The sequence below is a fragment of the Gopherus flavomarginatus genome, chromosome 9 (genome assembly GCF_025201925.1).
Source record: "Gopherus flavomarginatus isolate rGopFla2 chromosome 9, rGopFla2.mat.asm, whole genome shotgun sequence".
In the NCBI taxonomy this organism is placed as follows: domain Eukaryota; kingdom Metazoa; phylum Chordata; order Testudines; family Testudinidae; genus Gopherus; species Gopherus flavomarginatus.
The window spans coordinates 91,273,106-91,297,616 of NC_066625.1; the positions used below are offsets into that span (position 1 = coordinate 91,273,106).

General features: G+C 50.3%; 1 protein-coding gene across 5 annotated transcripts in view; it reads left to right on the plus strand.

Annotated features, from left to right (window-relative positions):
* FRMD5 (FERM domain containing 5) overlaps positions 1-21,123 on the plus strand; it is a 294,349-nt gene extending 273,226 nt beyond the window's left edge. For 3 of the 5 annotated variants that reach the window (XM_050967339.1, XM_050967340.1, XM_050967343.1), the window contains exons 11-14: positions 2,430-2,504; positions 3,414-3,482; positions 5,877-5,983; positions 18,637-21,123. In XM_050967339.1, coding sequence (XP_050823296.1) covers positions 2,430-2,504; positions 3,414-3,482; positions 5,877-5,983; positions 18,637-19,223 — 838 coding nt within the window. In that variant the 3' untranslated portion in view covers positions 19,224-21,123. The remainder of the gene's footprint in view (positions 1-2,429; positions 2,505-3,413; positions 3,483-5,876; positions 5,984-18,636) is intronic. The other 2 variants (XM_050967341.1, XM_050967342.1) reach the window with 1 other exon arrangement.
* The last annotated feature ends 3,388 nt before the right edge of the window (positions 21,124-24,511 follow it).

The following is a 24,511-nucleotide window of genomic DNA, read 5'->3' on the forward strand; positions in this document are numbered from 1 at the left end:
GCGACCGCACCAGTGTCACTGTACTGTGCTGCGTTTCCAGTAAGCTCCATCACGAGAACATTCTGAAAACACTTCAGTAATGTTGCCTGAAAGCATGTACCCAGCTTTGTGCTAAAGCAATGGACCCTCCTGTAGAGATCACAGCGACAGCGAAACTCTGTCCTGCGAGCAGATCTGGGCCCAGTCCTGGGAGGAGCCGAGCAGCTGCAAATACTCTCTCAGGTGGTGGGAGCTGCAGGGTCTCGGCAGGTGCTCAGCATCTCCCGGGATCAGCGGATTGTTCGGGGCAGTTCCTTGCCTGTGATGGTTTGGGGTTAATCGAGGTCACAGATAGTGATAGTTAAATCTTTTCAAGTTGGAATCATTGTGTGGGGATGTCCCACAAGCCACCCCACCCTGACAAGCGTGGGTATAAGATAAGCTGGCAGCAACCCTTCAGCAGGTTCCAGAGCTCACTAGACAGTTACACACAGAAGCCATAGAAACATCACTGACAAACTAAACTCCCAGGCAGGCTATGCTGGCATTTCTTTGTCCAGCTCCTCAGGCTCCAGCGGCACAATGAAAGGGTTATTTGCTGTACAGGCCATTTTGTAGACTAGCCGTTTTCTCCATGGATGGCACTTCCTGCGTGTTCATACGTGATCCAGGAGGGGATGTTGATTTCTCCTCCATTCGTATTGCCTGTTTTCAGGAAATGTCCTGAAATCAGGATTCTGGTGTTGATTTTCCAGTTTTTCACTCTAGAGCAGTTCTGCTTTGGGGCAAAAACTTGCAAAAGGTTGTCATTTCCCCCCCAAAATATGCAATAGTCTTCATGGAACAGAAGAGCAAAACCTTCCAGCTGTGCGGCTTTCCCACACACCGTGGCAGCTGTGTGGGTGGCCTCTCGTGCCATGGGAAGTAGATTGAAGAGCCGGTGTGGTGTCCATTCCTGTTCATAGTGAATCCCCCCGCCAGCTCATCTGACTGACCCAGATGGGTTGGAAGGGTGGTGCAGTTCCATGCGGGCTCCGTGAGCACTGCCTGCAGTGCGGGTCGGGGTCAGAATTCAGATGAGCGAGGCCTGGAGGGTGCACCCAGCACTGCATGAATGCATCTGCCATTGCTGCTGTGGGGAGAGACCACGGGAGCAGAGTGTGAGCCTGGAGCAGTGTGCACGCCCTGATGCAGGGATCCCCCTGTCCCTGGAGAGCTCATCTCAGTAACTTGGGCTAGGTCCTGGGAAGCGGATTGCGCCCAAGTAAGCTTGCTCGGGGGGGGGGGGGAGGATAGAGAGCCGGATTCTCCCCATGCCTGAGCAGAACTGAGAGGCGAGGGCTGCAGGGAGCGGGCTCCCGAGTGGGGACCTTCTCCAGTTTGTGCCCCTGGAGGATAGGTGTTGTGGAGCGCCACTTCACCCCTCCCTTTCTGGGGACATTCCCACGCCCTCCCCCTGTGCCAGGTGTGGGAGGAGGCGGTTATATAGCTCCCCCATGTGAGGGGGGTTCTCCCAGGCCAGCTCTGACCAGAACACAGCCACTGTGCAGGGAGCAAGCTGACGACGTATTTGATCTGCCCTTTTCCGAAGGGTGTGGCTGTAATGCGCTTGGGCAAGCAGAACTCCCTGTCGCCAGTGCAGATTCGACTTCCATTGTTAACAGCCTGCACAGTCCAGGTGTGCCTGTGTCGTCCCTACACCCCTGAGAAGTTGCCTCCTTTGTGCGCTGTTCTAGTGAACAGGGACTGTGTAGCTGTGGTGTGAGTACAGTCCGGTCACACCGTGCCCGTGTGACTCTGTGGCACGCACAGTGCTGTGGGGCTGCAGTGACCCCGAAGTCATCGGTGCCCACCCTGAGTGGCAGTGTCTCTGGGCCACGAGTTACATGGTTACCATTCAGGGCTGTGTTAATGAGGTGGGCTGGCTGTTTCCCTTGAGCTCAGGGCTGAGCCCTGTGTCACAAGTGACCTAACGGTTTGCCGTCAGCTCCATGTTCCAGCACCCCAGGAATGTGGGGAGGGAGCCAGCTCTGAACAAGCAGAGCAGACTGGCAATTTCAGCTGCGTTTGCAGGTAACACGGTGTAACTGTCTATTGAAAGGCCTGATTCCCTGGGGTTTGGGAGTGCTCCCTGTTTGATGGCAGTTGGTGTTGTCCAGATCCTAACACCCTCACTGAGTGCGTGTGGATTTTGGAGAGTTTTTCAGGGTCCTGCTTCTGCTGCCACCTGAGTTTGGAAGCTGAGAATGCATGGGAGGGGCCGCGGCAGGGAAGGCACGATCTGTCATGGGCACTGGTCGATCGTTTAATAGAATCAGCTGCACCCCAAAGGCCAGGGCTGCCGCTCTTGATAAAACATGGCCAGCAAGCTGTGTTACATCCATAGGCATTGACCTGCCGCAGCCCGACCCATTTGTGGAGGGTTCTCCATGTTCTTGGTGTCGTTTCAGGTTGGAGAAGTCAAGCCAGGTCCGCACAGTATCCAGCAGCAACTTATTCTTTAAAGGAAGCCGGTTCCGATACAGGTAAATAATGACAGTAAGTAGCAGTTACTAGATACATTTTCAGACGCTCCTTTGGGTGGTGGATGTAGCAGCTTCTTGACTGCTTAAATACAAGACTTTTCTGAATGTCTCTCTGAAAAGAGACTCCTTTGTGTCAGGAGACTTTTGTATCAAAGCATTTCCAGGTAGCCAAGAAACCTAACCATCCTTTTATATTTCCTTGGATTTTGTTTTATTTTGCTACATGTTATTCCTGATTTTATCCTTTATACCCCTCTTACCTCAACAGACCAAAAAAAAGAGAGAGAGAGAGAGAAAATTGCAGCTGATTTTTAAAAATACAACAATGTGTTGAAACATCCCAGTGACTGAAAGATGATGTTTCTTTCTGCAGCTGACGCAGAAGTTTTAGATGCTGAATTTTAGCAGGCTGTGATGAGCGATCAAAGTGTGGGATGCAGCCAAGTGTTAGAGATTTGTAAAGAGGCTCCAAACATTGTGGAGCCATTGGGCCAAATTCTGTTCTCACGCCCCGGGCGTCAGTGTGGAGTGGCCCCTGTGGTTTGATGTTCAGACTCCTACACATCAGAGGAGAATTAAATTCCACTCTAGTGGGACGTGGCATTCCAGGAAGCAGAACTGACCGACGCAACAGGACGTGACCGAAGGGGTTGCTGCCCTTCTGGAACCCCAAACCTGTTCATTTTTAGCAAATGTCTGTCTTCTCCTCTCCGTTTGGAGGCTGTTTGCCCGCAGCGCTCGGTTCCTGTGTGTGGGACTGGGGTAGGTATGGAGTTCTGTTGAAGGATGTACTGTTACAGAGGGCGAGGGCAAAGGGGTGACTCTTTATCAGAGCAGTAGAAGAATCTTGACAGTAGCCAGAATGCTTTTTCAGTTCTTGCCCTGTTTCTGTTCTTGAACCGCTTGCAGTGGCCGAGTTGCAAAAGAAGTGATGGAATCTAGTGCCAAGATCAAGAGGGAGCCCCCAGAAATTCACAGGTAAGTACCATCAGCAACTTCATAGCACAGTCATGGACACGAGGTGCATTGATCTGCAACATCTCACCTTGATTTCAGTCCCGCCTGGAGTGTTGGGAATATCCTATAGACAGTCGGAACGTGGCAAGTGCTCTTTCAAGCTGCTTCCTGCATGAGTAGGGTGCATATCACTGGGGTACCATTCCTGAGCAGAGGTTGGTAGTAAAAGGGCAGTGTTAGCTGGAAAGGAAAGTGGTTCACTTCTGTTTCGTCTTACGGTCACACTGAGCACTTCATGCAGTCTGGTACCCAGGCAGCGCTAGCACTGGCTTGGACTCTTCGGCTGAGTGTGGTGTTTCAGATCCCAGTGGCTTGTTTAAATATATTGCTAATGAGCTTTGCTGGTGTGACTAGACAGTGGGGGAAATCCTGGCCCCATTGAAGTCAATGTAAGTTTTGCCATTAAGGACATAAGAACAGCCATAATGGGTGAGACCAATGGTCCATCTAGCCCAGTTTCTTGTCTTCCGACAGTGGCCAGTGCCAAAGCTTCAGGGGCACTGTACAAAATAGGGCAATTTTGGAGAGAGATGGTTTCTGCCAGTCAGAGGTTTGGGGTCACCCCAAACATGGGGTTACATCCCTGACCATCTTAGCTAATAGCCATTGATGGACCTGTCCTCCATGAAATTACCCAGTTCTTTTCTGAACCCAGCTATACTTTGGGGCATCACAGCATCCCATGGCAGTGAGTTCTACAGGTTAATTGTCCGTTGTGTGGAGAAAGTATTTTCTCTTAAACCTGCTGCCTATTCATTTCACCACGTGGTGCCTAGTTTTTGTATCGTGCGAAAAGGGCAAATAACACTTCTCTGTGCACTTTCTCCACGTCAGCCATGACTGTACAGCCCTGTATCAGCCCCCCTCAGCTGTCCTTCTACCAAGCCGAGCAGCCCTAGTCTTTATAGTTTCTCCCATATGGAAGCTGCCGCGTACCCTTGCTCAATCTTTTCCAGTTCCACTGTGTCCTTTTGGAAATGGGCAGCCAGAACTGGACACTATGTTCAAAGCGGAGTTATATGGTGGTTAGGGTCATTTGTCTTATTTTCTAGGCCTTTCCTAATAGCTCCTAACATTGTGAGCCTTTCTCATCACTGCTGTGTATTTTTGTGTGCTGTTACCCTCTGAAGGCAGCGCCCCACCAGCAGCAGCACAAAGTAAGGCTGGTAACACCGCAACCCCCTACAATAACCTTGTGATCCTCCCACAGCCTCTTTTGGGTCAGGACCCCCACAGTTACAACACTGTGCTGTTTCAGATTTAAATAGCTGAAATCATGAAATTTACAATTTTAAAAATCCCATGATCGTGAAACTGACCAAAATGGGTGTGAATTTGGTAGGGCCCTAAATATAATATATCTGATACCTGCAAGCTGCTTCTCAGCTGCCTTAAACACGTGTATCACAGTCGCCCAGTTGTCAGTCAGGCCCTCTGTGCAGTATGTGCACCAGGCAAAAGGTTTTCCCAGCGTCTGCTTTTGCTGCCCCTAAAAGACTAGAAACCAGATCACCTGACTCAGCGTTAGTCTAGTCTAAAACCACACTGAGAGCTTAACGTGAGGAAGGCTAAGGATTTTAGCTCAAAGCCATCATGGCAAGCAAACTCATTGATTTAATGTCCGTGTGTCCATCCAGCTGTTGCTAAAAATATCTGCTGATATTTTTGTGGGTTATTCTTTTCCTACCAGCCATCACTGAGCCTATGCTGAGGCCTCCCCAGCACTGCCTGCCAAGGAGAGGTGGTTGCTCTGGGGGAGAATTGCTTTGCCTGTATCTCTGCAGAGACACTGCTGCTCTGTTAACAGAAGCTCAGAGTGGATTTTTTGCTCCCAGTCATTCCCGTGCTTTTGACGGGGCTGAACAAGCAGCAGTTCGAAGACGTCTGCTGCGCCCAATCCTGCCCCTTCTGAGCCAGGATTCCTCTGTGCCTTGGGGAGCAGAACAAGGTGCCTTGGTTTGCTGAGCCTGCAGGGTGAGCTGCAAAGATGTAGTTTTGCACATCTCTGGAAGAGACTCGTGTCCATCGCAGTTTTGTAATGAGGTTGTTTTCTATCTGGTGTGATGAGGTGGGGGGACTCCAGTGCTGCTGGGAGAGGGGAGATAATTACTTGTTTGAAACACTACTCTCAGCTCCCAGCATCCAGACCCTGCAGAGCTCAGGAAAGAAGCCAAACGCGAAGCTGCGGGTGCACACATCCTGCATCTGGGCTCTCCACGCCTGACCTGACGGCTCTGCACCCGACTCCTGCACGGCTTGCTAAGGAGAGTGCAGCTGTCTGGCTCTTCTGCATCTCGCTTGGTTTCCTTTTACTAGTCCCTCGGTGTCATGCTCATCTTGTTTCTTTCTCTACAGAGCAGGATTGGTTCCTAGCCGCAGCTGCCCTTCCATCACTCACGGGCCAAGACTCAGCAGTGTCCCCAGGACTCGAAGGAGAGCTGTTCACATATCCATCATGGAAGGTGAGCTGGGGGCACGGATAACTCTGGCTGTGATTTACATGCATTCGCGGTGTTCCAGTCCCATTCTCCTCCCTCTTAGAGGGCAGGGAATGATGCTTCAGCTAGTTTAATGTTCCTGGTCCCCTCCGAATGGAATAATTGCCAGTTTGAGCAGAGAATCCCCTGGCTGAGAGCAAAGGTATTTGGCTGCACACTCATTTGTGGCTCATCTCCATTAAGAAATCACCTAGGAGTCCAGAAATCATAGAGCTCTTGTGTATTAACAGGATTGTTGGCTTGTAGCAAGTCTGCACAGCAAAGCCTGGATGAAATGTGTAGCCGAGTTGTCCCCTGTATTTTATGGCAGTGCACTTAGCTGGAAGTACCTGAGGCCTGGATTTTAATGCCACTCACCTAGAATTAACTCTTAATTCTCCCTAGAAATGAGTTTATAGCTTCTTATAAGCAGAGTTGAGTGAACAATTCATAGCAAGTAATATGGCCATCTGATTTAGCTGCTGCTTCTCTTTGTGATTTTCTGTGAACAGCTTTCAAATTTCTCAGAGATATTTGCTATTTCAGATTATCTGTCAGAAACTTTCTGCAAATGATTCTTAGCCTGACAGTGGTTCACGAGAAGTTTATTGTGCATATTTGATATTCAAAATGTATTTGTTAGTTTTGATTAGACATATAGATCACATGATTGTGTCCTGGTCCCTGATTGGATGCAGATGATTCTTAGACTCAGGCTTCCACTGTGGTTTCTCGCTTGTATTAGTTAAAAGGCGCTTTTGGTATGTATTCCCTAAGGTTCCTCCAAAATCCCCGTGTCCGTGGACATTCCTGCAGGAAAACTCATTCACTAGAATATTTGAGGCGAGCAAGTGGAAGAAGGGGAGGAACGTTGTCCAAGCAATTTGAATTGGTATTTGATCAAATATTTGCAGCCCCCGACAGTTTCCAGGGAGTTGGCTTCCCTCGGTGCCTGGTAGTGGGGAAAACCCGATGTCCCTGCCCGTATTGTGCCAGTGATGCCCAGCTACAGTGCGTGCTTTGAGCCTACATTGTCTAGCCGTGAGCATCCGGGTGGGTGGGAATAAAAGGTGTGACGCAGACCATGAAATACACGCCTGAGTTTCCATGTTAACTAACTAGCTGGGCCTCTCTCCACAGCAGAGAAGTGGCCCTTCTGTAACAGACACGAATCGCGTTTCTCGTTGCTTTGAGTGAGTTGTTTCAGTTCTGGCTGCAAACTTGCACCCTGGCTGGATCTGGGCAAGCCAAAGAACCTTTTCTGCTCTGAACAGCCCCGTCTCCTCACTCCCCTTTGTGGGGGACTGCACGGGGCAGGGATGTTCACTCACCGCCCATCGGCATTGCCGCTCTCAGGCCCTGAGGCTGTGAAACGCCAGGGGAAGCGGATGCCCCCTGATGCACCACCAGGGCCTCCTGCATGTCTCACATGTAACTTGCTCTGCTGATTGTTCCTTAGTTGTTCTAGTGACAGACGGAACTTGATTGCTCTGCTCTGACAATGAAAGTGAAGGTTTTAGGAGAGCCTGGGGGTTGGGGGGGAGACGGGCTGGGCCTGCTTTAATCCAGGGTCCAGCAGCAAATGGGGATGAGGTCCATTTCTCAGCACCTGGTTCATCACTCAGCCAGGAAAGTTTCCTCAGGGCTGAAACTAGACGCACAAGGACTTGGCCAGGGAATATTTCTCCCCTTCCCCCACCTTTATATTCACCTTAGTTTGGCTGTTTCTGAGCTGGAGGAGGGGAAGTCTTCCAGTGATTTGGGGAGTTCTGTTGCATTCCATGAAAGACAAACTTCTTTTTCATTTTAAACCTGGCCAACAGGCGATGCTGCAGCCCACACAGAGCAGGCTCTTTGTGACACAGTGTCACTGACCCTCCGTTAATTGTATCCGAAACATCTGTGATTGTGTTATGCACACACAAAACCTGCATTTGTACATGCCATGAAGCTCACAGGCAGGGAGATTCTCCTATGCACTCACCTCTGAACACAGGTACGGCGGCCTGCTGAAAGTGTGGCCGGGGGGCCTGATGCTGATCTCTTATGGCAGCAAATCCTGTGTCATTCCCAGGAAGACAGTAGAGCTATGCCAGTGGAAGTGAGATCAGAATCAGGCCCTGGCTCCTCGGCTGCCTAGGGACCTTCATTCCCAGGTTCCTTCAGAGATTCATTTAAAAACGAGATAAGAACAATGGTTTTGAATTTTCAGGCTAACGTTTGTGTGGGTTAAGAGAAGTGCGGCTTGCTCTTAAGGTGACTGGTAGCTAGTTACAGTCTTAGCCCTTGTGTAACAAGCTGGTGGCCTGGGAATTTCCTGGGTTTCTTCACAACCTGTCTGCAGAGACAGAATCCCTGTGTAGGCTGCAGGCTGGGCAGTGATAACATCCCCTTCCCCGCCCACCATCCTTACCCTGCCTAGACCGTTGCTCTTTACCGCCCACTTTGGAGAGCGGTGGCTCCCTGGCTGGGCAAAAGGCTGGGCCAGGTCATATTTACTAGCCTGAATGCTGCTGGGAGCTCCCACAGCCAAGAGAGCCTTGTGCACCCAACCTTAAGCTGGGGCTTAAGAACCAGCCCGTAGCCTCAGCAGCCAGGGAATTTGTTTTATTTTAATGCTTCCACATACATAAAGCCAATTCATTAGCAAACAGCTCGTCAGGGCTCGGCTGTCTCCCAGCGGTTGGTTGGCAGGGGCGGGAGGTGGCGGTTTGGAACACAAGCCCTGCATTTTCAATGCATTCACCGCCTTGAAGCCTGGGAACCTGTGCTAACGGGGATGAGAGGTGTGTGGCTAACCCCCGCTCCATACTCCCCTAGGCAGCTCTTTGATAACTTACCCTGTGCAGAGGGGAGGAGGGGGTACTCGCAGGGCTCCCCCATCACTACAAAGCTCCTGGCTGCAATAGCTAGTGGCAGCCTTCAAATCAAGCTGAACATAGGGACGATTGACTCGCTGTCACTAACGCCCAGATGCTCGGTGGGAGTTCTGGGCAGCGCAAAGATTCCTGCTGTTGAAAGCGACACCACTGCTCAGTCTATCGGCTTCACTTAAATATCTGCCTGCTGACTGAAAACAGCCCTTCCCAGCGACAGACAGATCTTCTCTCTGGCATCCTGGCCAAGCAGACCCTTTCCTTCCCGGACAGCAGCCAGGGAAGGGAAACGGTGGTGCAAATCCCAGGGAATAGCAGGTGTGTTCGGCAGGGTTGCCTGCCAGTCGCTGTGGCCTAGCCCAAATAACACTTTCCATGGGAAACACAAGCCCAGCACAGCCCTGCACTCAGCTGCGTGCCGGGGCCATGCATCAGGAAGCTAGTCCCCACTGCAGATGCAGAATGCCCTTGTTAAACAGGCTGGCGCACAGAAAGCGCTTCCTACGGGAAAGGCTGTTGTGCCTCGGGGTTTCCCAAAAGCCAGTGTATTCCGGCTCTGACGCAGCACAATTGCAGGGCCCAGTCCTGCCCCCTTGTAGCCAGAGAGTTTTGCCACTGTCCTCAGTGGAGGCAGGATTGGGCCCATATTACATTCTCGGGCAGTGAGTGGTCAAACTACGGGCTACGGGCTGGATCCGGCCCATGGGATTGTCACCCCTGTGGCACGGTGGGGCTAAAGCAGGGCCCCTGGCTGCCCTGGCCCTGCCCCGCTCCTGGAAGCAGCCGGCACCATGTCCCTGCGGCCCCTTGGATAGGGGAGGCAGAGGGCTCCGCACGCTGCCCTCACCTGTGGGTACCTCCCCCTGCAGCTCCCATTGGCTGGGAATGGGGAACCGCAGCCAATGGGAACTTGGGAGGAGGTACCTGCAGGTGAGAGCTACGCTTGGAGCCCTCTGCCCCCATCCCCCAGGGGCTGCAGAGACGTGGTGCCAACCGCTTCCGGGAGCAGCGTGTGGCCAGGGTAAGCAAGGAACCTGCCTTAGCCCCACTGTCACCCTGAAGCCACTCGAGGTAAGCAGCACCGGACCTGAGCCTGCACCCTGAACCCCTCCTGCACCCCAACCTTGTGCCCTGATCCCCCTGCCTGCACCCCACACCCCTCCTGCACCTCAACCCCCTGCCCTGAGCCCCCTCCTGTACCCCACACCCCCCTTCCCACACCCTGCACTCCCTCCTGCGCCCCAACCCCCTGCCCCAGCTTTACATTCATGGCCCTTACAATTTCCCCACCCAGATGTGACCCTCAGGCCAAAAAGTTTGCCCACCTGTTCCAGGGGGTGCTGAGTAGAGTGGGGGTGGTCCCAGAGGAGGTGAAGGGTTGGTTTGTATACAGTGACTATCAGATTGTGCTGAGGGGTGGGGAAGGGGGTCAGCCCAGGAGCCCAGGACTTAGTGTGGTAGCATGGTCAAATGTGCCACAGAAGGAAGAACTGCAAAGCAAGCAGGGAATTAAATCACTAACATTTAACACCATTTGTCTAACCAACCTCCAGGCTGCAGCTGCCTTTCCTCACTCTCACTTCAGCTCGGCACCAGTAGCAACATAGAATCCCAGAATAGCGCTGGCTCCAGGCTCAGCTCACCAGTCACGCACGTCATTGCCGCCATTGGGTGAAGCGGCTGCAGCCCTCACCCTGTGCATTCCTGCGGCGGCCCCGTCCCACGCTGGGCTGTGCCCTGCTGCTGGGCGCAGGGGAGCGGAGAGGCTGCAGGAAGGGGGCTAGTCCAAGGCCACCATGGCGAAGTGTCTGATAAAGATTAAGACGAACGTTACCGTCCATCTGCGGATAATCAACCACTGCTACCGGGATGTGACGGTGCGAGTGCTGAGCCTGGGCCCCCGGCTGCAGAGCAAAGTGCTCGGTGCCTCACCGCTCCTCCCAGGCCTCCCCGGCTTCGCCCATGCTGCGCCACGGGACCAGCGCGACGTGCTCACACCAGGTAACTAGCGGCCACGTCTCTGCTCAGCTTGGCCGAACAGCGCTAAGTGCTGGCGTTACCATGCGCTGCTCCCTGCCCGCAGAGCCAGGCCTCAGGGCGGGTGGGGAGAGGAATGGGCACTCTTGGTCCTGGTTCAAATCAACACTGTCTTCCCTCCCGTGCTTTTACTGCACTCTCCACAGCAGGGGCCTGTGTCACCGCTGGGCCTGCACCACAGGATCATGTCTGGCTCCAGCCATTCCCAGAAGTGGGCCTGCTTGGAGCTGGTGGCTCAGCTGAGTCTCTTTTAGAGAGGATTGATTAGGAAGGGCCCCAGTGCAGGGGTTTATGGATACGGAGTGCTCGTTCAGACACTTGCAGGTGCTCAGATACCAGGGTGATGGGCAGCAGCAGTAGAAAACGCAAAGCTGGCTGTGTGAGTCTCCAGCAGCGGCTGACAGTCGTTAGCAAATGCGCTGCCTCTGCCAGCAAGGTTCACGGCTGCTGACTGGGGATTGGCCTGCATAAACTTTAACCTCATTAGAGCAAAAATACCTGTCATGGTGAGAACACTTTCTTTGCTCTGCTGTGCTTCGCGCGGAGCCTTCCTGCATGGCGTCAGGCGGTGGTGGGCAAATGCCTCCTGGATCACAGCATTCGTTTTAAAATGAGTAGGCGCAAGAGGCTGAGTACTCAGGAAGTTGTTCAGCGTGAGAGTTTGAACAGCGTGAGAGTTTGAAAAGCTCAAGAGAATCCAGGAGCTGGAAAAAAGAATTGGGAAGATTTCACACTTGGCTGAACGCAGGTTCAGCCCCAACCCAAGGGATGGCGAGAGTGCTGGTGCCTGCTCACTCTGGGGGAAACAGTAGCAGTGTTAGCTCTCCTGAAAGTATCATTTTCTCTCGTCTTACCACAGTTGCGGGCAGGGGACATGCCAAGGGGAACGATGGGGACGGGGCACTTTTCGCTGTTATTGCTGAGGAGGAAATGCAGCCCTAGGCAGAGCGGCTGGTACGAGACCCAGGCACCACGCCGGTCCTGCGTCAGCCTGAAGCTGTCCTGTCCGCCCAGCAGGGAATTTCCCCATGTGAGTTCTAGGCAGTGCTATGGCTCCTATTCCCAGAGGCACATCCATCCCGTCCCACCGCCTGTGGGCGGCCAGCATGCTGAGCTCATGCCCTTAGCAGCCAGCATCTTCACACACAGGCCCTGTGATAGCAGAACCGTCTTCCTCCCTGTGCCACAGGCCTGGTGCTGTCGCACTTCACCAGCACTGGCAGCAGCACAACGTGATGGCGGCTGTTGTGCTACAGCTTAACGGCCACCCTCTTGGCATTCACAGCCGCAGCGGAGGGCCATTTGTCTTCAGGCAGGCGCTAGAGAGGAGCTCCAGTCATGGTTGGAAAGTCAACAGGCTTGGGGGGAGGGGCGGGGGGGGGGTTAAGGCTGGTGATGGAAACATAAGTGTCTTTCCCAAATGTCTAGACGTGGTGGGGGGAGGAGGTTGGTTGTTAATGCCCGAGGACAGCCTTGTTTTAAAGGGCAGGCTTGTCGCACAGTGTTTCGCCTGGCAGGTGACACACATCAATGGCACGTACGCAATGCTGTAGAGGGGCTAGGACTATTTTATACCATCCCTAAGCACTACAGCAGGCTCGCACTTAGGGGGCCTGATGGCATGCGATGCCTGCGTGTCACTGGATGGGGATGCTGTAGGCAGCGCCCCTGCCCCCGCAGCCTCAGTTACTCTCTCAGCGAGCTCAATGCAAAAGCTGTTTGGTTGATGTGCTTAGCGCAGCGCGCTGGTGTGGTGCGTTTTGACTTGCAGCCCCCTAGGGTGCTCATACGAATGGCTCGAGCTGCCCAGGCAGCGCTACTCCGTGTGTCGTGCACGGACAGTCAGTGGGTTGAATTTTAAGCGGGCAGCAGCCTATTATCCCACTGCACTTGTTCCTCAGTCGACATCGCTGCCTGGGCCGGGGTCCCGAGCTGCCCCAAAAAGCCTTTTCAGCCTTGATTCATAGGGGCTGCCTTTCCCCCTCTGGAAGTGATTCCCTCCTATGGGTGGTTTGCGGGGGGAGGGGGACAGACGGGGCATCTCCGGTGTGTGTGTCCATGGGGCAGGAAGGGACCAGAGTTCAAAACGCTAAAGCTGGGTGCTCCATGTGGGCGTGCGGCTTGTCATGGGCTCTGCCAGCAATAAGGGTCCAGTGACAGGCAGGCCCTGTGCTGCCACTCCACTGCCTGAATGGGGCAGCCCTAGGTCATCCCTCAGGTTGGGGTTGGGCCTGGCTTAGCTTGGGTGTGTGATGGGAAACTGAGGCAGTGAGGCTGCCTCCCCAGCCTCGCTGTGGCTCCCAACTGAGGCACTAGGGTTGCCAAGCGTCCAGTGGAAAAGGACCCTGGCAGCCACTAAAATCCAGTCAGCAGCACAGCGGGGCTAAGGCAGGCTCCTTACCTGCCCTGGCTCCACATGGCTCCCGGAAGTGGCCAGCATGTCTGGCTTCTGGGCGCAAGCAGGGGCAGCCACTGGGGCTATGTGCACTGCCCCTGCCCCGACCGCTGGCTCTGCAGCTCCTATTGGCCGGGAACTGTGGCCAATGGGAGCTGCAGGGATAGTGCCTGTGGGTGCTGGCAGTGTCCCCAGCTCCTCTGCCTGGGAGCTGGCCATGCCAGCTGCTTCCCGGAGTGCTGCCTCAGACCCTCGCCTGCAGCCCACCACCCTGCCCCAGCCTGGTGAAAGCGAGCGATGGGGGGGCAGGGCCTCAGGGAAGGAGGACAGGGCAAGAGTGATCGGGTTTGTGTGCTTAGAAGGTTGGCCACCCCGTGAGGCACCGCTGTAGGGCTGATGGGCAGGAGGGGGTGGAGCTGGTGCCACCTCCCCTGCGCCACTGGTGGACGTAGGGTGGCCAGTCACATGTGGGGCCCAGAGTGCCAGGAGTAACTGCACAGTCCCCTACATGTGAAAGCAGGGGGCAGGTGTTGGACAGCTAAAACCCTGCCCTACGCATTGAGCCGTGGCCCTGTCTGTAAGGCAGTGGGCCCCAAACTGGGAGCGGGCTGCAGCTCTGGGCAAGGGGGAATGGGAACGGGGTAAGGGCCCGAGGCTGGGGCCAGAGCCAGGGGCCAACCCTTGAGCAGGGCTAGGAGTGGAGGTGGGGGGGAGGTGTGCTCCCACCCCCCCCCCTTTCTCAGAAGGCTACGGTGCCGATAGTGGGCGGTGGCGGGGGGGGGGGTGTTAATGGGTTGCACACCAGAGGAATGGCAACCACATGCTTTTAAAGCACAAACACCTGCCTCAAACCCATCCACATCATTTCACTTAGGCTGGGCCACTAGCATGGGCTCTCCTAGCTGTGAGCTGAAGTGACTATGGCACAAGACACAGACATCACCCCCCACCCCAGTATCTTACCAGAACCATGTTCTAACAGCCCCCTCCCGCCCACACCCACCACCTCCCAGCCAGGGGCAAAGCCCAGCAGGCCCCTTTGACATCACACCTCAGAAACAGACTCAGACAGGGCCCGAGAACAGGCACTCTGCTGCCGCGGGTGAAGCCTGGCCTGCTGGCAGTGGCTGGCTGGCAGTACCAGCGGCGGGCTGGTCACACATTCAGGCTCTGGGAAATAAGCTGATGGCCTCAGCTAGGCCCTTCTAGCTAAGCTCCTTGTCCGTCCTGGGGGACACACTCCTAGGGCCAGCTGGGGGCTGCTGAAGGAGGTATTGGTGTGGCAGGAGGTGCCACACTTAACTCGTTCCTCTTAAACCAGTGCACTGGCAGTGTTAGGTTTTATAGTTCATCCACGAGCAGGCCCCTCCTGCACTTCCCCTAAATGGTCCTTGGTGGTGACCTTCAAAGACCACCCCCCCCCCAGGGCATTTGTCAGACACAGAGGGGTGGTTGGCTTGGTCCAACACCAAGAGCATTAGCTGCATTACACCTGCTGAAATTCCAGCTGCTGTTACACATGGCGCTAATCGGCACTGCCTGGCCTGAGCTGTGGCAGTTTTGCTCTGTGCTATTGGATAGCTACTGTGGGTCAGCAGCTCCTGCCAGGAGCCCTCCAGAGGAGCCCTCCAGAGTGTCCGGGGTTATGAAGCTTAATTAGTTAATGTTGGTAAGTGCCGTTGCTGGCTCACGTTGCCTGCTGCAAGGGCTGTATTCTGTTGTACTGCTGCGTACGTTACTAGAACTGAAATGGTTTCACTGACGCCCTGTTGAAACCACTGTGCACGGCTGCGTGCACGGCCCTTGGACACTCAGGTATCTAAATATGGCCCATGGAAGCTAACTTTAGGCCCCCAGTTTTGAAGTGTGTGACTAGTTCAAACACATTTAGGGATGTTTGTGACTATGTTGCAGACAACCAGCCACAGGAAGGTCAACAACGCAGTAGCCTAAATATGAGCAGCTAAATGTGAAACAAAGCTAGAAATCATGGTCATCTTAGAACGCCTCCTTCACCTCACACAAACGTTTAAAAATGCCTTTTAGTCCACTTAATTCAAAGGCTGTAGGAATGGGGTGAGTGGCTGGACGAGTCACTCGCATTTAATCAGCCCCGGCCATGCAATCTAGTACTGCAGTGCCCGTGGCATAGCACGTTATGGTTAAATGCCGCTGACTGACTGTAAGAGGTGTTGATAGATGGTATCCTCGGTGTGCTGTGAAGTGAGTATGTTACGAGTATTTGGGTGGATGGAAATGACGCAGAGGGTGATTGTGGCTGTGATTTAATCAGGCCAAGCTGCTGCACCGAGGTTCCCTTTTGAAAACGCTGTGTGTGCTCAATGTCCCGACAAGCCTGACGGTGCTGGTATCAGAGCTGTAGCCACGTTATGCGAGCATGGGCATGTGCACACAGTCACACAGCTGAACCCTTTGCCTCAAAAGGGAACCAAAGCCATTCGGTAGGCTTTGAGAACAGTTAATGGTTCTTCCTCCATTTTTACTGTCGTATGTTGCGACTCTGCTCGCGTGCTGAAAGAGAGGCTGTTCTAGCACCATTTCCAGCCCAGCCCTGTAGACCCAACATGGTCACACCTGTTTGAATAGAATTGAAGACCAGTAGGGATTTTTTCCCCCCAAACCTGTGTTCCAGCCGTGAGTATGGGTTTGCACGCTACAATGCAGAAAGTAAGCGGGGGGGGGGGGGGGGCAGTACAAATTTTCATAGGAATTGAAAGGATTTTCATGAATTATAGAAACTAAACATGGACAAGCTCCCTGTTAGTTCAACTTGCTCTTCTCCCTGCCACAATGTAGGCCAGGACTTGCACTCCTCCAGCGGCAGGTTTGAGACACATGCAGGTTGGAGCCTAGGCAATAGCAAAGGGTTAAAAAAGGAGAAGACTCCACTTCATGGATCCTTGCTTCCATGAGCAAGGATTATTTTGTCTTTGGGTGTAACACCTTGTATGGGCACAGCGAAGAAATAGGGTTAGTTGCGGCACTTTAACTCAAGTTGATTGCATAGCTTTAGAACATACATTGTGGTTACTGCACAGAAATACTAAACCGAATGCATGTCTCATGACTTTCAGCTCCAGCTGAAATTAGCTGCTTCATCTTTTCTGCAAACATTGTGCAGTATGTTCTCATGACATTTATACTGACACGGCCAAAGTTAAAGGCAAAATTACCAGTGTCAACAATTTTTCTGTTAAAAACAAAAAATCTTAAACATCCCTTTGCTGGGGCCTAGTAGAATCCGTCCGCTGGAGAATCTATTCAAGGGTGACTGCTTTACAGACTGTGACTTGCACAAACGATGGGGCACCCCACTGCCAAAGACCCAGTGGTGTCCGGTTTGCTGCCCTTCCTCTCCTTGCATCTCGTACAGCATCATGCTCAGTCCTCCCTGCTGGCCAAATACCACCTGCAGCATGAGGAGCAAGGCGGGTTGCACTGGATCAAGCTTTTATTGCCCTTGTTTGCAATTATCACCCTAAAGCACCTCCCTGGAGCCATTAATTAGTGCTTTTAGTTCTCCACACCTTACCGAGGGTGATGCAAGTTAAACTGTTCACACAATACTCGTGCGCTGCCCTGTGCAGCTGCTGAGACAGAGTGAAGGTGTGTTTGACGGAATTCTCTTGCACAAGACATTTATCTTCACTAGCACAGAAAACTTTGTCACATTAAGGTTGCTACTGGTACCTGGCACCTTTCCAGGCCATGGACACAGTGGCAGCCTGGCTAGTCTCAGCTCCCCCTCTTGCTCTCAGGACTTTGTGGCTGTGGCCTGAGAATGCCAGTTCTCCGCTTTCCCCAGTCTCAGGGCTGCAGCCTGCCTTAAGCACACCCATTCCTAGCTCCTGTATGCCCGTGCTGTGTGGACTAAGCCTGCAGGTGCTCGGCTCTCAGCTAAGGGTGGAAAGCTATGTCCCCAAGTCTCTGCTTCCTGCCACAACACCAGGTGCTCCATGCATCACTCGATTCACTGTATAATCAGGGATTGGGGGAGGGGGGGTGTCAGGTAAATAGATGCCCAGCTGTATCTCAAACTCTGGCCTAGCCCTGTAGGTAGCATAGCCATTTCCAAAGCCCCTCTGGCACTACAGGGCACAGGTCCTGCTTGGATTCTAGTTAGGGTTACATGGCCCTGTGGAACCAAAGTCAACATCTAATCAGTCTTTAACTATTGGGCTGGGGCTGGGTCCTAGAACCTGGCTCACCTCAAGGAAACCTGGCTCATGTGGTTACTGCCCAGAGGTTTCTATACCTAAAAGTGTGATAAGAAAATGAAAGTTAGAAACTGGTCACTTGGAGGCAGGAGGAGACTGGATCTTGGAAATCTCTTGCCCCAGTGACACCCACTCCCCCATTTTCCCAGCCCCCCCAGGGGATAGAATTTTTCAAGGCCACATATCTATTCATGTGGAGTGTAGAGCACTTTGAAAAATCATTTTTAAACAAAGCTTCAAAATACCACACATGGTGCAGCTCTCCCTTCCCCCATAATTAGGGAAAGCTGCAAAACTCAAATTAGCACTAGTTCTAGGATGGCTGTTCCCAGCTGGCTGCTCATTTGCATGGCTTCTCTGCCTACAGCCTTTAATACAGGACAAGAAGGGTTAGATGGGACCAGGAACCAGCAGCATTGAGTTCATGGTGGGCATTGATTCACAGGGGGACCTTGGTTAAATTACTTAGGCCTCAATGTTCAACACTCCACTAATGCAGGGTTCCTTAGGCACCCAAAATTAGCAGACTCTTGGAAAATGTGGGGCCAGAGCCTGTCTGTGCTTCGTTTTAACCTCAGGAAGGTTAAGTCAATTAATGGCTATTAGCCAGGAAGGGTAAAGAATGGTATCCCTAGCCTCTGTTCATCAGAGGATGGAGATGGATGTCAGCAGAGAGATCACTTGATGATTACCTGTTAGGTTCACTCCCTCTGGGGCACCTGGCATTGGCCACTGTCAGTAGACAGGATACTGGGCTGGATAGACTTTTGGTCTGACCCAGTACGTCCATTCTTATGTTTTCACTCTCTGTAAGATAGGAATAATAATGACCCACAGGGCAGGGGCTCAGTCTTAATTCTTTAGGTGTGACCTGAAGAAGAGCATTGTGTAAGCCTGAAAGTTTCTCCCGCTATCCCCAGCAGAAGTTGGTCCAATAAAAGATATTACCTGAGCCACCTTGTGTCTCTACAATTTGCAAAGCCGTTTGGGCTCCCGAGGTGCGGTGTTCTATACACAAGAAGGGCTTCACACCCAGTAACGAGCCCCCCTAGCTCCTGCACATCTCTCACCCTGCTCTCTTTCCCTCCCCAGGCCTGGAGTCTCTGAGGGACAGCGCTCACTCGACCCCCGTGCGTTCCACCTCACACAGCGACGCTTTCATGTCCCATGCGCGGAGTGGCAGAGCTGAGAGCAGCGAGAGAGTGGCAGTCATCTCGGATGAGATGTACAGCCCTGCAGACAGCCTGCTTCCCACGCCCGTGGCAGAACACAGCCTGGAGCTGATGCTGCTCTCCAGGCAGATCAATGGCGCCCCCTGCAGTATTGAAGAAGAAAAGGAGTCTGAAGCCAACACCCCTACTGCAACTGAGGCTGATGAGATGGGAAGCGAGTTCAGAGCCTTGTGTCAGGGTGTTGGTGGCAATGGCGGGACACAAGCTGCACAGGTGAATAAGTTTGTTTTAAGTGTCCTCCGTTTGCTCCTTGTGACAGTTGGACTCCTCTTTGTTTTGCTCCTTCTCCTGATCATCCTTACCGAGTCTGACCTTGACATTGCCTTTTTCCGTGATATCCGCCAGACCCCCGAGTTTGAACAATTCCATTATCAATACTTTTGTCCCCTCAGGCGATGGTTTGCCTGCAAAGTCCGCTCCGTGCTGAGCCTGCTCATTGACACCTGAAGGCATGACTCTTCCTAATAACTAGCCAGGTGGATTCAGAAGATACCTGCTACCAGTTCCCAGCAAATGGGACACATCGTGGCACCATCGGCCCATAAACTAAGTCCTCCTTTCATGAATCAAAGTACACTGTGCCCTAGGATGTTTGTTCCTGGAAGAAGAAAGGGATAGATTTGTGCCAGATTAAAAACACATTTCTTTAGAGCTCCACTTTCCTGAAGTACTCAACCATTCAGTTTTTAATCTTTGAAGTTTGCAGAGTAATTTAAGATTTTAATTTTCATAGATGTATTACTTTGAAAGTATCAAATAAGAGGAATTTATTTTATTACTACTGATTATTGCATTAGTGTCAGCCAATAGCAGAGACACTAGTTCAAAACTAGAGATATTGTATTATGCAGAAGCTTTAGTAATGGTGCTACTGAGTTGTAATTTAAATACTAGTGTATTGTTTCATTATTAAAACTGCCTCTGTGCACAGCACTACCACCTTCAAATTATTTTAAAGAGATCCTCTTTTTACTAACCAGAGCATCTTAACTGGCAAATGGTTTATTCATTAGAAAGTGATCTGGTACAATACCATTATCAACTTAGAAACGTTTTCACAAACAACAGAGTGGGCAGGAAAGCCAGGAGTGGCAGTGTCTGTCCCTTTAATAGCATAGAAAGACGTGAATACCTACCCTAGTCTACAACATAGGCCTTTTCCGAATATGTTAAGCCGTGAACCTTTAGTGTACCACAGTGGCGTTTACCATAGAGGTGTTAAATCCCTAACGACAGTGGGAGTTGAATATACCAGGGTAGTAGATAAATGTACTCAGTTATGTTCTACAAAGTCAGGGTGTGTAGTTAGTAATCAGACCTGACTGATTTGGAATACATTTTGCCTCAGAAAGTTGTATTTGTTTTGTATAAAAAAAAACTGTTCAACCTATATTTTAAACAAAATAGCATTTTGTTACTGGTACTAATCCAGTGTTTTTTTAAACTTTATGGATTAGATGAAAATAGTGTGATATACAAAATGATTGGAGTAAGCCAATTATTTTGAGAATAAATGTTTTTGTAGAATGGAATGCCAAGGGCAGATTAACCCATTCCTTGTTTTGGAAAAAGATTTTTTGAAAAATTTCAAAGGAAAGAGCAAAATTACAGAAGTGGAGGACAGCACTGAAAAAAAAAAAACCAAGACAAATATGAGATCTGTCCTTAAGGGAAAAAAGTGTAATTAACTAATTTCTATTGTGACATGAACACTTGAATCTTTTATTACCTGGCAAAAATAGCAGCCCATTTGTAAGGGGAGCAATAATCACTACTGTAAAGTTTCTTGTGAAGCTGGGCATATTTAACAAAACAGACTAGCAAGAGTTTCATTTCATCTCAGGGAGAGATTTTAAGCAAGCCGAGGCCATAGACCTAATTTTAAAAGCTCTGATTTACATTTTCTGCACCTTCAACCATCTCTGCACACACGTTCAAGCACTGCTGGTGTGTGTGCACACACACAGATTCCCTTTGAAGATGAGTTATGATTTTGTCCTGAACTTGTCAATTGTGCTCTTTTGCCAAATGTTCAATCATCAATATAGAGAATAATCTTAAAGTCAATTAGATTCAGACTATTTGTCACTGCAATAAATAAATTTTACCAGTCTGTCAGATCTTTAAAAAAATAATATATATATACACACACACACACACACACACACACATGCATTTTCATGTCACTTTTACTTCAAAAATTAACCACGACCATTTGATTATCAGAAGAGCTGAAAAAGATTTTGCATTCAGTTTAATATTAAGTTGTGAATGCCAACCACAGGAGAAAAAAGGCTAGATTTTTACATGGATATATACTGTTTTATGCAACATAGCAAAATTAACTTTTAGCGTAGTGTTCCTACCTCAGTCTGTAGTAAATGGTGTTTCTATGCAGTGAGTGATAGTCTTAAACGAAACATTTTTCATCCTAGGTTAAAGATGCAGTATTCCATTGTTTTAATTGCTAATACTATTTGTTTGTCATAACAATACATCATCATTCAGTGACAGGTGCAGCTCCAATATGTTGTACTTTAAACATTTTCATTTTTCAAAAAACACAAGATATATTAACCTTGAAAAACTTTTGCATCAATCTGCTTTTAGAATAGTAATAAATACCATACCTTGTTTAACCTTTTACTGTTTTCACCTGGCATTTTATCCTAAAACCATGACAATTAGTTATTTTTAATCTTACATTTTTCCCCCTGTGCCATATATTTAATGTTTTGCTAGCTGTTAGTTTTATCTGTCCTTTGTATAAAACGTTGTTTCCATAGTTCTTATATCAGAGGAAGCAAAACTCTTAAAAAAGAATAGTGTACTGCATCTTTAAAGCAGTAGAGGGTAAAAATACCAGAAAATGTGAATTTCTTAGTTTTCATAGAAGTTAACTTTCATGTGCCAAATACTGCAAGTTAGTTTTTCCCCCTCCAAAATAATGTACCTTTTTCTACATATTCAATATGTAGTTAGCATAAAATCATTGGTGTCATGAAAAGTATTTTTAAATTTAAATAAATATTTAAGTATCATGAAAACAAGAGTTGGCATTTTTTATTTTTAAATAAATTGCTCGTTTGACTGGTGATAATTAGTATTTTACAGCTCCAACAAGTTTTACTTGATCAAGAACTGAAAAAATTGGCCCTTAAACACAATGGGTCCAAATTCTGCACCCTTAAGTTACGCTAACTTCCCACTGGGGAAAAAAAAAAATCAATGCAGAATTTGGCCCTTTAAGCAGAGAAATTCCAAAATTACAAACACCGATCAGCCTAATGCAAGCATGATTTCACTGTATCATTATATGCATCTGCATGGCTTTTAACAATTTTGCCTTCATCCTTGTTGACTCGCTTTGTTTTCTAAAAATCCATCCTTTGAAACATTTAACTGAACCAAAGAGCTGATTCAGGCTACGTTATACACATGTATTGCTGCCAGGAAGAAGCTGACCCCATACAGAAAGATGAATCTAACAAATCAGAAATACAGGCACACTTACCACCTTCTGATCCCTCTTCCTGTTCTGCTGGGCATGGCTAACTGATCACAATTCAACTCATTACACACTGCTTATATGCAGTGTGAATACCAAAGCACTTGCATTTTGAAGCAACAGCAATTAAGCAGGACTGAAAATGGCTCTCAGATCCAGCTTCAAGAGTGAAGGCCAAGCCAGGCTGGAAATTTAAGGCAGAAAATGGCACAACGTTTTTGCTTACCTACTGCAGAGGTTATTCTGTAACAGAGTGGTGAGATGGTGTGTTAAAGTGACCTCATTTCAGCTGACTTTTGCAGGACTCACTTGTCCCTTAAAATCAGAAGTGCCTTAGACTTCAGCAATGAAAGTTTATTCCACATTGTAGTTTTTAATGTTTGTGGGGTGAATCAGGTATCAGTGTAACCCTTCTGCCAGGTAGTGAAGGCAGCAACAAGCAACAGGTTCCTCTTATCAGAACTGGCCTGACACACACCCACTCTGTTCCCTGCCCCCAGCAATCTAGGAAAACTAACCACCACCCTGGCTGCCTCCAAGAGGTAATACTTCCTCACTTGCAAATACCGAGTCTGTGTAAAACACAAGAAAACTTTTATTAAAGAAGAAAACAGCATTAAATTTGGAAAAACCCCACAACGGTGATTTGAAAGTAGTAAAACGCCCACCTCATAGTATCTTGGGCAGTGTCCTTGTTGTCTGATTCTCACCTGGTGCTGTTCAAGGGACGAAGGTCTCTACCATGCCACTCTCCTTTTTCCTCCTCTGGAAACCCACTCGTGCTGTCTGAGGTCAGCAATGGCCCCAGATTCCAGGGACGTGTCTGGTGGGGTTCACCGCTTGCTCCTGAGGGATGGGGGTGGGGGGGGGTGGCCTGACAGTATCTTTGCTACTATTTGTCACTGCCACAGCTCCCCAGAAGTAATGGTGGCAGCGATGTTCTCAAGTTCATCCAGTTCTCGGTGATCTCAGCTCTTCAGTGATTTCACAGGATAGCCGGGAACCTCTGCTGCCGCCTCTCCTGCATTGTCTTTTCACCACAGCACTGTCTCTGTGCCAGGGCTAAGGTAAGGGCCCGCAGGTCAGCATATCACGGAGAAGGAGCCAGGCCTCTCCAATGTGTCTAGTCAGCTGTCTTAAAACAGTGATGGGGGAGGATGAAATGGCTTCTGACAGCCTTTAAGCCCGGTTGTGTGGACCTATTTAAATACCCCCGACTCTTACATTTGGCATCACTACTCCTGACAGTGAGTGAGGTTAAAGTTAGGGTGACACCCCCACCCCAATTAGGGCTCACTAAGGATAGTCTTGCTGCCTTAAGACTGAATGCAGTGGTAATGAAATGTTATCCTTACTGTGTGACTAGAGGGAATTTTAACCCAAAACAGCCACAATCGATCACTTCAGCAATGCAGGTCTGTCTGCTGATCCCCTTGGCAGAGTAAGTGTCTCTGCAAAGAGGTGGCTCTGAGGTCTTTCCCCCCAGTTCACCACTCACTGTCAGGGGAGAGCTCATTCAGCCTCTGCTTACACATAGGTGAAAATGAAAGAGGGCCAAGCAGGGAGTGCAAGTCTTCACCCACAGCTCTAAACTCTTTCAGACACAGCTTCTCCTGAGCAGAAGGGCCTGTGGCCACTCTGATTCCTCGCCTCCCAGGCAGCTCCACTCCTTCCTTTCCAGACCTCTTTGTGCCCTTGGAGGAAAGAAGAGGAGGGCAGTGAGCTGTGGCCCAGAGCAGAGTAGGGGGTGTCTATGCAAAGAGGTTTAGAGGTCCTACCCTGCAAAACACAGTCTGAGAATATGGTGCAGTGAGGCTGAACCTGCCTCCGCTGAGAGGTTTGACCCAGACCATCTCCCCTCGGCCCAGTAACGCATTATCTCCTGTTGCCAAGAATTCTCTCAATTCTCAGGAAAAAAAAAACAAAACCACCCACATCTGGGACAGCCTTGGGCCATCAAGAACAAGCTGAAAGCAGGACCAGAAACACAATGCCCTCCTTCTGAAGTCTGAGCCCATTCACACAAGTAATAGTGTTATGAACACAGAGCAGTCAGTGCCACCACCTGCAACTCTGACCCCTTGCCCTTGCTGGATGCTAAGGGAGTGTGTGTGAAACATCTGCAGCCCCTTCATAAAAGGGGCTGTTCCTGTCAAAGAAGGCGATGATGATCTAGCATTCATATTAGAAGGTGCAATACTACAACCAATACTAAAAGAAACTCACC